This window comes from Melanotaenia boesemani, chromosome 13 (genome assembly GCF_017639745.1).
Source record: "Melanotaenia boesemani isolate fMelBoe1 chromosome 13, fMelBoe1.pri, whole genome shotgun sequence".
Classification (NCBI taxonomy): Eukaryota; Metazoa; Chordata; class Actinopteri; order Atheriniformes; family Melanotaeniidae; genus Melanotaenia; species Melanotaenia boesemani.
In genome coordinates this window covers 6413471-6429565 of record NC_055694.1, presented here as the reverse complement: position 1 = coordinate 6429565, position 16095 = coordinate 6413471, and the positions used below count along the sequence as shown (strand labels likewise).

The window sequence follows — 16095 nt, the reverse complement described above, 5'->3', positions numbered from 1 at the left end:
CATTTTTTAAAAAATGTTTTCCAAATGTTTCCTTCTTTTTATTTTCTCAGATCTCATTGTTGGAGCATTTGGTGTCAATAAGGCTGTTCTCTATAGGTATGATGTTTTGAATCATAACCTGTATCTAGTTACAAGCTAGTTTTCTTTAATACTAAGCATGAGATGATAAAGTCAATGCTGAAGTTTAAGCTGAATAGAAATACTGAAGACAGGAGAACTTCTATCCTGGTTCTGCGTTTCTGCTATGCTAAGCTAACCATCTACCTAATGGATGGACAAACAGATTTCTGTAATCCTCCAATGTTTTCTTAAGGCACTAAAAGTGGAAATGTAACATCCGATTCACTCCTCAAACTACACCCTTTTTATTACCCATAGATCCCGTCCAATCGTCAACACCAGTGCCTCTCTGACAGTTTACCCCACCATGATCAACCCTGAAGAGAAGAACTGTATAGTCACCAATGGAAACTCCAGCATTCATGTTTCCTGGTGAGTGTTCAGCTTGTCCAGCACATAGAGATGTCTGCCCTGTGACTCATTTGGTATTTGTTTGACCTGAAAGCAAAAAAAGATGAGATTCTCAATTTCCCTCCATTCATAAACACTACTATCTTGCCAGGAAGTTCTGATAAGCAATATCCTTAACATCAGCAGTCATGGTATTGGCCTTTAGCGAGCGCTGCCTTTATTTGACCTCTTTTCATAATGTCTTCATATCACAGCAGAGGAATAACATGCTGAATAGCAGCATTGTTAGCCGTTTTTGGCCTCCTCCAAATGTGCAGTGTTCAGCTCCAGAAACTGGGAGAGGAAACAGATGACGGTTACTCGCTGCTTGACATGGTTGACGCTGCACTCATGTGTCTGCTTGTTTCCCCCCCTCTCTCCACATCTTGATCCATAAAGGAAACTCTTGTATACACATATGTCTTGATTATGCTGTGTTGCCTGGTGATGAGGAGTTTTTGGTGGGGGTGAAAGGAGAGCAAAGGGGGATAATGGGAAGGAGGTCCGGAGGGGAGGGGCTGGGAGGCTCTTGCAGTTGCTTTGAATGAGATATTGTTTGGCGGTGGAACACAGCTGGGAAACATCAGGACATGTAGACTTCTGTGAGCTTGTGCATGCAGTTGTGCAGACACAAGCGAGCATACATGAAGTTATTACTATTCCTCAAAAGAAGTCTTTGTATTTTCTGCCTTTTCTCCTCCTTGTTTCCATTCTGATGCCAATTTTCGCTGTTAGTTTTTTGTCTCTGTTTCTCTTGCGTGAGCTTAGCAGTAAAAGGTTTGGGTTTTAGAGTTGCAGACTTGGACAACAGCAGCATGTTGTGTGGCTGATGTCATGGGAGAGAGCTACAGGCTTATACAGCCAGCCATTGACTGGTCAGCACTGAAACCTGAGTCTTTGCACAATTTCACCCTTCTTAACTCTGCTAGTTCTTGCTGTGTTTTGTGGGAAGGGGTGGAGGGCTGTGGCTAGAAATGGAGACACACTGCTTTATCAGCCCAGCTGGCAAATGTGGTCATATGCCAGCCCTGTCTCCAAACATCTGACATTTTCTGCATATTATTCATTGCTTTCCCATTACTCCTCATGGCTTGTAATGTGAACCATGTAAGGAGCTGACACAAGTGCACTGGGCTATGAGACAAAGTCTGAGAATGAGTGAGGGCAACTGAGGTGTCTCATGTATACGGCGTATTCGTGCTGAATCTCTGCCATTCATTAATATGCTTCTCTCATTTTGTTTAAAACAGTGTCAACCTGAGTTTCTGCATATCTGCTGAAGGGAAGCACCTACCAAGCAACCTTGGTGAGACAATTTCCTACATCTGCACTTTATTACAAGTGTGCAAACTAGCCACCAATGTTAGTGTTTTAGACTAAAGTCAAAAGTTTTTGATGGATGAAGTAGATTTTGCTTGATTTTGCCATGACAAACAAGATTAACTCTGTGGAAAATCCTTTTTTTTCTTGAGTCTCTTTCACTATCAATCTTTAATTACTCCATCTTCTACATACAAATGCTCTCCCTGCCATTACATTCAAGCTACATTGACTACATTGTGTGTGCCTAAGAGAATTTATGGTGGTCCTTTTCAGACCTGTCATTGAGTGACTTCAGGACATTCATCACACCATGAATGCTCATTTGTGCATTATATGTTCCAGATTTCCAGGTGGAGGTACAGCTCGACAGTCAAAAGCACAAGCAGAAGGGTGCAGTGAAGAGGGCTCTGTTTTTGGATTCCCAACAACCTTTGCTCCGGAGGAGTGTGAAGGTTCGCCATGGCGAGCGTTTGTGCGACCACAAAAAGATCTACCTAAGAGTATGCCTTCTCTTTTACTACTAATAAAAAAGACTTAATAACTAAAGTCTGTTTAGTGTTTTTGTCATCTATCACCATTATAAACTATGTGATATGTTTCTATAACTACAGGACGAGAAAGACTTCAGAGACAAACTCTCCCCTATTTTTGTGGCCTTTAACTTCAGCTTGGATCCAAAAGCTGCTGCTGACTCCCACGGCTTGCGGCCCATCCTCAACTATCAGACCGCCAACGTGATTGAGCAGAAGGTACTTTAATATCATTTACTCTTAGCCCATTTTCTATCAGTAAAGTAAACTAACCCTCGAGTGATCTGCAGAGCTGCTAAAATGAGTGTAATAGAGAAATTTCTGCTGATAATCTAAATCGGGTGTGGAAGTTGCTTGGACTTATTCTCTCAGAGCTGATAAGATTATCTACTGCAAAGAGTTGGCCCGATCATTCATGGAAGTTGATTCAGTTGCTCCATTGTCCCTGGCAAGAATGAATCTCTTAATGTTAATTCAAAACTACACTGATTGGAGGTGATGAAGTGTGTGTGTGCGTGTGTGTGAGAGAGAGAGGCTGTTTTCTTAATGGAAATGTGAGACACATGTGCAGCGGAGTGTTTCCATGCCCTTGCAGGGATAGTTTTTGTCTTCCTCGTGTGGATAACGGTGCATCGGTGACCTTTTCCAGACAGATGCTTGATATTCCAGGAAGGGGTACAGCTCTGCTTTTTGCCCATCTGGTTGAAGTCTCTGCGTATCACCAGCTCTCTGGCAGTGAGCAGAGCTGGCTAAAGATGTTGGCATAGTTTCAGCTGTGGTGCAGGAACAGCTATTAGATTGGGTCGTTTAGGAAATGGCAATCAGCAAAGTTTAAACTCTGTTTTTCACTTTCTTTCTTTGTCCTGGTGTGTTTCTAACTTTTTCCCCCTGTTGGTCCCTTTAACTGATGTCTCTCCTAGATATCAAAGCAATTTGGCCTCCAACAGATGTGGTCTGTTGCTGAACCAAAAACCTTGAGACGAGCCTGAGCTATAATATCAATCTTAAACCTGACGAAAAGGCATTTTTCAAACAAAGACTGCAAACCTGATCTGTGTATTAGTGTGTACAAAAGGCCAGTGGGAGTAGTGTCAGACTGCCAACATATTTCATTAATCTTACTTCATATTGTGTGAAGGCAACTGTGTATAAACACTGAAGAGTGACCATCATACCACAGCCTTGGATTAGATCAGACATACGAGGCTCTACTGAGTTTCATATATACTCAGAGTGTGTGGCAGACCATGTAAGATTTCACTGACTCTGCCAAGTTCTTTCCAAGCTGGAGTGGGAATGAGAGGTGGCTGATCCGCTTGGAACAGCCGCTCTCGTCTTAACATTTCCCACATGTCTCTATAAAGACATATGGCATTATTATTTCTCGATTAATTAACACAATCTCTATATTTTGCACAAAAGCCAGCATTCAAGTATCCAGCTAGTAAATATTGCAGTTATTACCGCTTTTTGTAATGAAAAAAAATAGTGAAATTGTGTATCAATTGCCTCATTGTTCATAAAATAATATCATCTGACCAAATGGGAATGACTCTGATAAATAGACTCGAAAGTCTAAAGTTTTAATTTCCATTATGTCACATGCTGATGTAATTGTTGATGTTGCTGAAGTACATCTATGCTACGAACATTGTTTTCCTGCCCTACACAGACACACAGGCCAGGGTGCACATGTGGCCAAGTTAGCATGGTGGTTACTATGGTGTCCATAATTAGAGCCCCTGGATGGTGTAATGACAAGGGAGGTGGCTTTGCTCTCTGTAATCTCTACCTCCACTTCTATTTATTATCCTCATCGTCATGAGCATCATCACACTGTCAGTCGCAGCGGGATGCAATTTAGCTATCCACAGGGCTTTCCCTGCCGCTGCCCTGCCACACTTTCAGCGGTCATCCACTTATCCGGCGCTGTTTCTGCTCCTCCACTGTAATCTGTGAACCCTCACTCCTGTTTTCAGGTCAGCAGAGGTTTCTTGTATCAATACATCCTCTAAGCTGCTTTCTCCTCCCTCTCCATATGATCATATACTGCGGTTCAGAGGGTGGTGTAGTGTGTGGTGAGCGTGCGGTTCACCGCATACTGCTGTGATGTGGGACGTTGGTGAGAGCTGGCAGCTGTGTGCTCAGTATCTTTTCTGGCTTGAGCTCTGAGCTGCACCCGGTTCATTATTTCCACTTTTCTACATTGTAGAGAGCATGTGTAAGTCAGGACAGCTGATTCATGCAGATGTGTCTGTTCTTGTCATGACCTCACTATGCCAGTATTGTCCCTTTGAGACACATCGTTGTTTCAGACAGTCTGAAGTACAGAGATGATTTTGTGCAAATTAGGAGGGCTGCAGTCCAGGTGTGTGTTTGTTGGTGGTCGGGAGATGGGGAATGGAACGTATTAGTCATGCTGCATGTTGCATCTTGCTACACACATCCTGTTGTCTCCTTTAAACATATATGTGATTTATCTCATGTTGCCTTCACTTGTAAAATAATTGTGTTTTCAGTCAGAGCCTGTAAGATCATAATAGCCAGCTGCTGCATATTAAAATGTTGTCATCCCAATGTGCATTTTTTAGACTCAGATTCTGTTGGACTGTGGAGAGGACAACATCTGTGTACCTGACTTGAAGCTGGAAGTGAAAGGGTGAGTCTTTTTATTCATTTTTTAAGTTTAAAAATCCACGTCAATCCAGTTCAAGGGATTCTACATGGCAACCCCAAATCTGAACTCCTCACTTCTGCTGTGTAAACACAACCTTGGGTTTGAGTGCTGAACATAAATACAGCTGTTTTTGTTGTTTTGCTGTTTTGTTTTGGTTTAACATACCCAAGAGTGTGTGTTAACAGCCACGGTGTTGCTGTACAGTGAGGGGCACCACATTCTTTGAAAACAGGAAGAAGCTCTGCTTTACAGGTGTGATGACAAACAGTTAAAGGGAGAAGATAGGAGAGAGATGAAAGGAATCTTCTGGGAGAGCTGTTCGCCAGAGAAGCAACCTCGTCTCTGAGGCTGTCATGATCACCCGGCCTTCCACACTTTGATTCGAGAAATCTGTTAGCATTTTTCTCAAAAATAACAACCTCCCCGATACTCCCTTCTCTGCTCTGTCATTTTGATTTTACATTCCTATATTTATCTGCCATCTGCATACATTTTTCCTTTTCTTTTTCTAAATGTATGGCTGATCCATCACATATGGACCAATCTGTTGCAGCCAAGTAATGTAGAAAATGGGATTAGTGCAATTAAAATAATACCTTGTTGTTATTTAACTGCTCTGTAGTAAATTACACAAGCTTAATGGCAGTTGGAGGGGTTGACAGGATGGTCATGATTTAGTGGAATTTCAGAAAGGAATAAAAAGGTATCCACCATTCCTACAATGTTATTTCTTTGTTTTTGCTGCCAAATCACACAACTTGTCGGACCAAAGATCCCTCAGGGAGGCTTTATGGTTTTGTGGTGTTTTCTGATTTGGAGTCTTTGTTTGGTTTAAAAGTGTGAAGCCAGTCGGCATCAGACTGCTGCCGTCTCTCAGGCCAGCAGAGGATCAGCTTCAGAAATCTTCTCCGTCTTGCTCTCCAGTTTTATGAGAATGGGCTGTAATTAAAAGCATCTGCGTGGCCCTCCATATGGAATTTCTCATTGTTCTTAACTGTGGAGAATGATGGTGGGAGTGAAGTAAAGCGAGGAGTGGGGAGGTGTTTCAAAGCTCTGTCATGCTTTGTCATCCTGCATGTATGACTTTATTACTACATTACAAACCTAGAAAAAAACATAGTTTAATTGAAACAGCAGCAGCTTATTGCATGTTGAGCAGCCAATAAACACAGAGAACATTTATTATTGCTATTCTGTTACCCTCACACAAACTGATCTGTATTTATTTGTCCACCATCAACCAAATTAATCTATTTCCTCTTTGCCTGGACCTTCAGTGACAGGAGGGAAGTCTATCTTGGTGATGACAACTCGCTGACCTTGACTTTTAACGCCAGGAATGAGGGTGAGGGAGGAGCGTACGAGGCAGAGCTGTATGTGTTACTGCCCCCTGAAGCAGACTACAGCGGTATTGCCCGAAATAATGAGGTGAGAGGAAACACCGCATAACAAAGTGAAAGCCAACACCTGGCAGGGACTAAAATATCAGTGTGTTTCTTGATTTCCAGAGCTTAACTCAGCTGACCTGCAGTTATGAGACGGAGAACCAGACCCGGTACCTCAGCTGTGATTTGGGCAACCCGATGAAGGCTGGTACCAATGTAAGACCACTTTTTTTCTCTTTTAACATAACTTCTAATGAGTTTAAAAGTTTAATAATGCATGAACTCATCTTTAGCATATGTATTTGTAGTTAGAAATTCCATTTTTTTTAAATTTATATAAACTATGCAGGTGCGGGGTGGATGGCACAGGAAAAGTTAGTATGTGTCAGGAAATGTGACAGGAAGTGCAGACGCCATCTGTGCCTTATGCTCCCTGCTGGGAAGAGTTCCTCCTTTTAATGACTGAGTCACAAGCTGGCATGTTTTAATAGGTCTGCAGAGGAAGACTATCAACTGCTTGTGAACTAAGAGGAAGACTTGTCTATTTCATCAACATACTGAAGGATTTATATGAGTAAAATCAGGTGTGAAAAGCAGATTAAACTAAAATTTTTGGTGAGCGCACCAAGTCTGAGCCTCATTTTTGTACATGTAGTTCATGCACTCAACATCAGATGAAATGACTTACAAGAGTCTTTGTTCTTTCTTTGTTATCTAATGTTTTCATTCATTTTATGTCAGTAATTCTGTTTATTTTTGCAGCTTTGGGCAGGTCTGCGCTTCACAGTGCCAAGACTGAAGGACACACACCAAACTGTCCAGTTTGAGGTGCAGATTCGCAGGTACAGTTTGAACATTCTGTTCAGCATGGATGTATACAGCTTCTCCATGGACCCCTGACAGAAGAAAATATACATTTGGGAAAACAAACTTTAAAAAATGTAGAAGAACTGATTTTTTTTTCATCTAAATAAAGTGTAAAAAGTACAGGAGCTGAAACAAAATTCCCTGATCCTCACTTCACATTTCTCGCTCAGAAAAATAAAAAACATATATAATAAACAGTATAATGGAAATAATAAATACAACATATTAACCAAAAACCATTCATGCAGCTAAGTTGACAGTTTCAAACAATTCACTTAAATAAAACCGTGGATGAGGAATCTGCTCCTTGTGCAGGTTTGTCGGTTTCTTCTTGTCACGGACATTACATTCAAATCTTCTGTTTGCCTATTTTTCATTGTTATGTCTTAATAAATCTATGGTGTGTCAACGAATATGCCAATAGATTTCTAAATGTTACTCACACATCCATGTTGGCTGAAATTGATCCTGATGGTAGAAAATCCCAGAATGATTTTGAATGGATTCTATTTGGGAAATATAAAGAAGTAGTTTTTACTTTGCATCTTCCAGGCTTTTCTTTCTAATTTTTATTTAACAGTTCTGATCTCCACTTCTCTCAAATAGTACCAGCCAATCAGAATATTTTTCTCTTATTTATGGTTTCCACAGTAAAAATGAGAACAATTCCCACAGCGAAGTTGTGCCGTACAAGCTGGAGGTGGTTGTTCAGGCCGATGTCATCCTGCAGGGGTGAGTTGAGTACTTGGATTCCCTCATTTGAACCTACAGGACTTTATTAAGTCTCCTGCGGCTCCCTACACATGTTCTCACAGTTCTCTTTCCCTTTTCAAGTGTGTCCCGACCAGATAAGGTCTTCTTTCCACCAGCCAACTGGAAAGTGCCCAAAAACTATGGGGTGGAGCAGGACGTTGGGCCTGCAGTGAAACATATTTATGAGGTAATCAGCCATGCGCTTTATCTGTACACACACAGTCGTTGCAGAACAGATTAGACTGAGAAGTACATCCTACTGTTAATTAAAAAAAACAAAAAAACAAAAAAAAAAAAAGAAAGAAAAAAGGAAAACTGACTTCCCAGAAGCAGCAGAAATGAAAAATCAAAGAAAATGAGCTCCAGATCACACAGGGGGATTTGGGTTGAGTAGATCTACCAATCTGGATAGCAAAGAAGTATGGTAGATAAGAAAACTTTAGCATGGGAAAAGAAAATCAGTTAAACAGTTGAAAATTAAGACCACTGGTTCTATTTTCTCTTGCTTTTCCAGCTTGTGAACAACGGCCCCAGTCGGATCAGCCACACCGTACTGAAGCTGCACTGCCCTCTCCGTGTCCATCCTCACACTATCCTTTACCCTCTGGAATTCTCTACGGAGGGCCCCATCAACTGCACCTCAGACCAAAAAATGAACCACCTTAATCTCAAAGTGAGGATCTCACATTCACACCCACGTCTTGGGGGTCAAATGAGGCTAAATTATATATCATTCTCCAGCCTGATATTCCCATGTTTGGCCTGCATCCACATCCTCCCAACTTCCCAGCCCCACCCGGGAAACTTACCCCACCACTACTTTGAAGTCACAGCTCTTCCCAATAAACCACCTCACCCAGCTCCACACTTGCTCATCTACAACAAGCAGCGACACCCTCTCTATAAAAACTAGTAGCCTTGTGATTTTGTGGGCAAATCATTTCAGCACAGTTGTTTTTTGTTTACATTTGAAGTTGGACAGATGTTGAGCAGGACTGTAAAGGGACAACAGTCTTAGCTGTGACCTAATGTTTTTTTTCCCCTGTGAATTTCTAATTATGGTGTATTTCCACTGGAATATATGAGGAGTAGAGCTCACATGATTCTGATTAATGACAGCGTGCCTCGGGGTCATGCTAACATTAGGTCTTATATTGACAGAAAGGGTGGTGTGCTCTGCCTGGTGAAGTCACTGAATGTCCTGTTCTAATGAAGGGTGTGTGGTTCTGTTTGTATCTTTTAGCTCCAGCGCACATCCACTGAATCTCCTATTCTGGCACTGAAGGCCCATGAGCATCATGTTGAGAGGAGAGATGTCCACAAGAACCAACTGGCTCATCTGACAAACCTGGTAAAAGACCTTGAAAAGAATTGTAGATATCTCAAGCTGAAGCCCAAAATGAATGGGGACTGGTTTGTGACTTGAAAGTGAGTGTTTGCAGCTTTGACTGAACCCATTCATTCATTTTGTGTCACTCGTGCAAGTCTGTAAAGTTCATTTTAGTGTGAAAGTCTGGATCTATTTTGGTGACACAGGTCTAGCACAAGGCTCTGGGGACTGGGTAATTAAGTTATGATGTCATTAAAAGGGAGGGGTCAGAGGGCACAGGCTGGTCCTGTTGTGGCGATTAACATTAAAGAGGCTTAAGTAGTGGTGGGAAAGGCTGAGAATATATGAGTCATAGGTGGGGGGATGCACTGCTTACTTCACAGACCGCTTTCTAATTTTTTGGCTCTGGGTGTCATGAGTCTCCTGAGCCCCCCCACACACTGGTCCCATTGATCCACCCAGCTGCAGGTAACTGCTTTATCTGAACCCATCTGTGGATACCTGCCTCCACTAAAGAAGCCTTTGTCTGCATGCCAGTCTCTTCTAACTGGGCCTGTTTATCAAGCATGTCCAATGACACTTAAGGATAAAGGGCCCCTTTCTCCAGATTTCCCTGTGTCTGCACTTGTAGTTTCTTTTGCCCGACAGTGTGTGTTAGTGTTTAGCAATGTTCTGATGAAGCTGTCATTGGAGGTCACAATGTTAGAGACCTGCTTTGTCTCTGAAGAGCTGAGCCAAGCATGAAGGTCAGAGGTTGGTTCTAATTGGACTAATTATCAAAAGCTTTTAAGAAATTACAACCTTAAAAAAAAAAAAGAAGAAAAAAATTGACAAACAATTGAGGAAAAAACAAACCCACAATGCAGGGATTTTTTGATTTATTTAAACTTTTTGTCTCATCATCATTTTATTTGTTAATATTCATCAATTTTTACATGTCAGCCTGCAAACTGCAAAATGTTTTAACTGTTTAAAACACAGTTCCTCAAATTGCAAGGGATTTGAATAATTATGCTTCCTCTTCTAGGATGAAATAGTTAAAAGAATTTGGAAGAATTTCGGTGCATGAAAAGCTAAGGCTCAAGCCTAAGCTTGACACCTGCAATATCTGATCACTCTAAGAACTACCATCAAGAACTAGAACAACTATAACCGTCGGAAGCTAAAGTATGGAGTTTATTTCACAAATGCTACTTAAAGCCTTCTGTTAACTTCATCCAGAGCTACTGTAGAGCTATCACACAGTGGAAACACGTACTGTAATGTCGCATGACCGGTCTGCACTGCAGATCTGGAAGAAAATGTACATCGTTTGAAAGACAAAGAGAGTCATTCAGACCATTATCAGCAGGTCCAAAAGCAATACTCTGTGATGGTATGTGGTTTCATCAGTGCTCTTCTCAAAGCTCATTTCCAATTTTGTGATGGCAGCATTAAAACAGAGATTTGAAGCAACATATCCTGTCCTAAAGATGACATATTTTGCATATTATGCAAAACCACATTCTATAAATGTGTCTGCAGAGGATTGCACAGGTGCTGGACTGTCCTGCCTGCAGTCCTGTTCCTACTATAGAATGTGTTGAGAAGGAATGGCAACATCAAGAAGTGGTAAAGCTTTAGCATACTGACCTTTCTTGGAATGTGTTGCAGGGATGAAATGCAAAAAATGGATTTTTATTTGCAAATGAATGAAACTGATAAGACAACACATGGAATGTCTGTCAACTTTTCTTTTCATGATTATTCTATTTTACAGACTGCATACCATGTAAGCTTTTGTATTAGAAATTCTGAAGAACGATTTCAACACACAATAGATCAGTTACCAGCTGTTTTTGCTCATTTCTCATCAGTCTTCATTAATAAAAATATTAACCATGAAGCATATTTAGCAGTTTTGCCTGTCAATGTATCATTGAGATAATGTGTAAGGGTTACTTCAGGACTAAACTTTCCAAGCCTACTCCTGGTTTTGAAAAGCTTTTTGACAAAATTGTCAGCCAATTGCATGCAGCAGCTGTGCAGTCTGGTCAGGATGTTATTTTATTAAGTTGTGGGAAAAAGCTCCTATATCCAGATCTTCATTACATAATCCCTTCACGGGGGAATATGTAGGACGTGGGTCTGAGGCATCTTCAAAACCTGGACTACGCATGTCATTTTCTCAGACTTTTGTAGCCCTGCAGCCCTGGAGGGCGTCAGGCAGGTCTTCTAGGAGGAAGTTCCCCGTCTGTCTCAATACTCATTAAATCTAAGGCTGAGCCTAAAGGAACTGGGCGGGCACTCTCCTCTTTGTTTGGCCTGCTTGGTGTAATAAGTAAACTTATGCGCTCCTGCAGGAAGCCCACCGAAACCTCTCGGTCTGGGGGTGGTCTAGTTAAGGCACCAACCCTAAAGGACAGTGTGTGTGTTTTAAAATGTTAAAGCTGCCTGTGGGGTTCTAATTAAGATTGTGTATTCTACAGTCTTGAGAGAAATGGGTTGGTTTTAGTGGTTGGGCAATAATGTGGCAAGTGGTGCATGCTGCATTTTTACAGTCTCATGACATTCCTTCAATCTAATTTGAAGCAGGCGTGGAATAGGGATCATAACATTAGGCTCTTTGTTGCATTTATTCGACCTGCAGCATTAACATGGCTGTTATTAGCTCTTTCCAGATTTATTATTAGTTTTTCTGTCTCCGTTTTTATCTGTATTTAATTCCTATCATCTTGTTTGCCAATGTTTTGTGGGAATAATATGGTTTTCATCAGTGTGCAACATTCTCTGTTTCCATAGTCTTGCTCTAATGTGGAGTGCTGGACGCTCCAGTGCAATGTGGGTCTGCTGGAGAAGGGAACTACCGCTATCCTCGAGGTGCGCTCCCGCATCTGGGCCGAGACCTTCACTGAGGTTAGTGGAAAATGAACCCTGCCACTTAAACTGCATTAACATGTACCGTGCACAAACATGTGTTTCCAACAGAAGAAAAGATTGAACACTATAAATTAGTCTTTTCCCACCGCTGCTTGTGTATTTTTTCATGTCAGGCTTTGGCAGACAGTAAGAAGCCATTTTCCTTAAAACTAAAAAAAAAAAAAAAAAAAAAAAGAAACTGAATTTAAACCTCAAATGCAAACAAAGGCAAATCACTACAGTAGTCATTCTTACATTTGCTTGTGTTCACTCAGCATTTACACTGATTCTGAACCAGCTGCCAAAATGCTTAGTTTCACATATGAGCTTCAGCAAAAGAGACGTTTGTTTTCTGAAAATGTAGATGGCTCCAGATTGGCGTACAGACTGTTGCTGTGTTTTTCTGTAATGTGTGAACAATACTCTGTGTATTTACCGACTGCATGCTGTAACAGATTATGTGTGACGTATTGGAAATTCATTATCTGCTAGTCACAGCTTTTCACAGGATTGTAATGCTTTAGGGAGTTTCTTTTAAAGACTGACATAGTCTCTGTCGCCATCTTGTGTATTTTTAGTGTACTGTAAGCATTTTCTTTTTTTTTTTTAATAAGATTTTTTTCCTTCTTAGAGAGCTTATAAGCAGTATGTGCTGGAGTGTCTGGCTACATACAATGTGAAGAAGATGCCATATGCGATACCACCCAAAGTTTTACCCAGTGGACACAAAAAGGTATTTAACATCTTTGCTCATTCATTATGCTGAACTTTCCAGTTGGCTCCATCTCACACAGAGGAAGGATGTGATGAAAATAAACTGTTCCGTCATCCTCAGGTGGTGACCCCATTGGTCTGGAACAAGCCAGACATCCAGAACTCAGTTCCGCTGTGGATCATCATCCTGGCTATTCTGGCTGGTTTACTGCTCCTGGCGCTCCTTATCTATGTCCTCTACAGGGTCAGTAGTGGATTTAAAAACAGCAACCAGCTTCTTTTTTTCTGAAATACTAAAGACAGTGCAGGTACAACTGGTTCAATGGGTCCATCTAATTCTTGCATATCTGAAATGTTTCTTTTGCAGCTCGGCTTCTTCAAGCGATCTTTACCTTACGGCACCGCCATGGAGAAAGCGCAACTCAAACCGCAGGCTGCCTCTGAGGCCTAACTGGCCAGCAGAGCTTCCAGAACCAAAATATCTGGCCATATGATTGCAATGATTAAACAAGATGGATCATGTTGTGGATCAAAAAAAGAGGGGAAGAATTGCGTGGAAGAGAGACTACTGGAACTCCACTGTGCTGCACTAGAGGAAGAAGAAAAAGAAAAAGAAAAAAAAAAACACAAAAAAACACAAAAACAAAACAAATATCTCCAAGCCAAATGAATGTGTTTTGTTTGTAAATTCTTTAATTTATGTTTTTTCTATCAGGTTGGGATTGTTGTCAAATAGAACTTATCTCAGTGCCTAAAGGCTAATATTGGACTGTACAATAGAAGTGACTGCATTGCAGCTACCTTCAGCTTTGTGCATGCAGCACCATGTTTGGTTTACTTTTGTGGACTCTTGTGATGAATAATACCCATTTAGCTGCCTTATATTGGTGCTAGTGATCGGATGTGTTTGCTGCCTCTGACAGGATTTGGCCACTCATTGCTTGTGGCCTCCGGGAGCTGTGTACTGATGAGGCCTAAAAAGTCTGTCATCTCCTGAACATAGAAGATTGGCTAATGGTTTTCAGGTGGAACTTTAGCTGGCTAACAGCAGCATTGCATTGCAGATATGAATAATTGTCAAATCTTTTTTTAATAACACAGCTTTGTTTCTCACAAGATTTTAAACCTCAAGGTGTTTCCCTGATTCTGACCCATTGTATGCTGGGATGTGCTCAGCCACCCCGCAGCCCCGAGCAGGAAAAGCGGGTATTGAAAATGCAAAGATGGATGTTTTTTAGTTGATGATGAAATGGTCACTTTCTGCCTCAGGTTGGTGGACAGTGTTTTTGCACTCAAAGGAAATCTACTGATATTACTCCAAAGATACCAAAGACTAACTGACTGACCTTCCTTTGAGTTCTGAATTTGACTCCTACTGATCACTTTGTTCAAGTCCTGTATGTTTGTGCTCAGAGTTACCACTGCTGGCATCGTCAGTGTAGCTGTCTGTCTATAGTCGACTGGGATGGGACTGGAACCACCACAGACCTGTGAAACCTCATATTAGGCCTGAAGCAGCGTGGTGCTTCTGTCTCCTCGAGAAAACGTTGCTGTCTTTACTCCTGCTTGTTTGGGGTTGAGCTCATTCAGGACAAAGACCACATGCAAGCAAGTGATGCTTTAGGGGAAGCCACAGAGTTAACGAGCATGGCATAACGACGTCTTTAACGGAGACATGACAATCAGCAGTGATGTAGCCTTTATGGAAGGTTGAAGACCGATGGATTTGATTTTCAGCTTACGGCTGTGTGATGTTGACTGAAATACTGTATTATTAATTTTCTTGTGAGTAAAATGAATGAGAAGTGGCTGACGTCACCCAACAACCAAAAGGTTACAGGGACTGAACATTTAAATGCTTTGTGTTGATTTCCTTTGTCATGTACATAGGTTTAATGTGCCTTAAATGTAAATACATGTCTGTGGGTCAGATGTAAGGGTTGCATGTGTGTGCATGTATGCATGTGTGACTACATGCGTACATGAACTTGTGTGAATGCTATATTTAAGGAAGTTTCTTTTGTACATGTGTGTGGTTATTGTCTTTCCCATTGCCTAGTCCTTTGTAGCTTGAGATAACTGAGGTCAAACAGTTCTTCATTACTATTGAACATGATAGCATAAATACCTCAAACAAAGGGATAACCACTAGGCACTGGGAGCTACACGTTGTTTGGAAGTGCAATATTTATATTCACTCTTTTTAATATAACAATGCTTGCTTTTGTTTTCTGTTTATTCGTGATTAAGTCGTGATGAATCAGAAGTTTGTGTGTCAAAGATGTGATGAGCATGAAGATGAAATTCTTAGTGGGTTTTGGGGTTTTTACGTTATCTCTCATTCTCACTACCTGCAGAGTGAAACTTTTTTTGTTTTCCACTTTTTTTCCCCACTTCAGTTGTACTCACCTTTTCACTGGATGTCTCTGAACTACCTTCATTATTGCATCGGGTTTTATAGCACAGGCTGACACAGAAACACAGCCACCAGAGCATGTCTGAGTTGAGCTTGGAGATGCTTACATAGTTTAATAATTTATGTGCTCTGCTGCCACAGCTGTCCAAACACAAGCCTTACATTAAACATATGTAATACTATTTTCCCCCTTTTTCATTCAGTCTTCACTCTTTTAATACATCCCCTTTGACTGTAGAGTGATTTACCTTCACATGGTCTACAAAATCCCCATTTGGTTATAAACTTATACCTTGTATCACACACACACACACACACACACACACTCTTTATATATATGAAAATTCCTTACTGGTGATGGTAAATCATTATTTATAATGACAAGCTCATTTTACTACTTCCTTCATGGTCACACCAGGAGAAGGCACTGTTTTCTTTGTGTTTTGATATGTCTTAGCCCACTTTCACTCTCCAGGACTTTTAAAAAGATGATGTACATATTTATGAGAAGGAGAGAATTTTGATTTTAACTGATAACTGATTTGTTGTGAAATTTCTCACCCCATATTGGGGAGACCTTTTGTAGTGGGTGAAAAGTGGCTCTTTAAATGCCAGTTTTTTTTTTTTTTTACCTGTTACGGTTTCTACCTTAAATAAAATATTTCCATTTTTACACATTTTTGTGTTGTTAT

The 16095-nt window shown here is 41.0% G+C and overlaps 1 protein-coding gene across 1 annotated transcript in view; it reads left to right on the top strand.

Moving 5' to 3' along the window:
* The window catches only part of itga5 (integrin, alpha 5 (fibronectin receptor, alpha polypeptide)), a 32860-nt gene extending 16782 nt beyond the window's left edge, over nucleotides 1-16078 (top strand). The window contains exons 14-30 of the mRNA XM_042003367.1: nucleotides 51-96; nucleotides 379-492; nucleotides 1761-1816; nucleotides 2176-2333; nucleotides 2445-2582; nucleotides 4955-5022; nucleotides 6318-6468; nucleotides 6549-6641; nucleotides 7188-7267; nucleotides 7944-8024; nucleotides 8127-8232; nucleotides 8560-8718; nucleotides 9289-9396; nucleotides 12157-12270; nucleotides 12905-13006; nucleotides 13109-13231; nucleotides 13355-16078. Of these exons, the coding sequence (XP_041859301.1) occupies nucleotides 51-96; nucleotides 379-492; nucleotides 1761-1816; nucleotides 2176-2333; nucleotides 2445-2582; nucleotides 4955-5022; nucleotides 6318-6468; nucleotides 6549-6641; nucleotides 7188-7267; nucleotides 7944-8024; nucleotides 8127-8232; nucleotides 8560-8718; nucleotides 9289-9396; nucleotides 12157-12270; nucleotides 12905-13006; nucleotides 13109-13231; nucleotides 13355-13438 (1781 nt within the window). The 3' untranslated portion in view covers nucleotides 13439-16078. The remainder of the gene's footprint in view (nucleotides 1-50; nucleotides 97-378; nucleotides 493-1760; nucleotides 1817-2175; nucleotides 2334-2444; nucleotides 2583-4954; nucleotides 5023-6317; nucleotides 6469-6548; nucleotides 6642-7187; nucleotides 7268-7943; nucleotides 8025-8126; nucleotides 8233-8559; nucleotides 8719-9288; nucleotides 9397-12156; nucleotides 12271-12904; nucleotides 13007-13108; nucleotides 13232-13354) is intronic.
* Nucleotides 16079-16095: the final 17 nt, after the last annotated feature.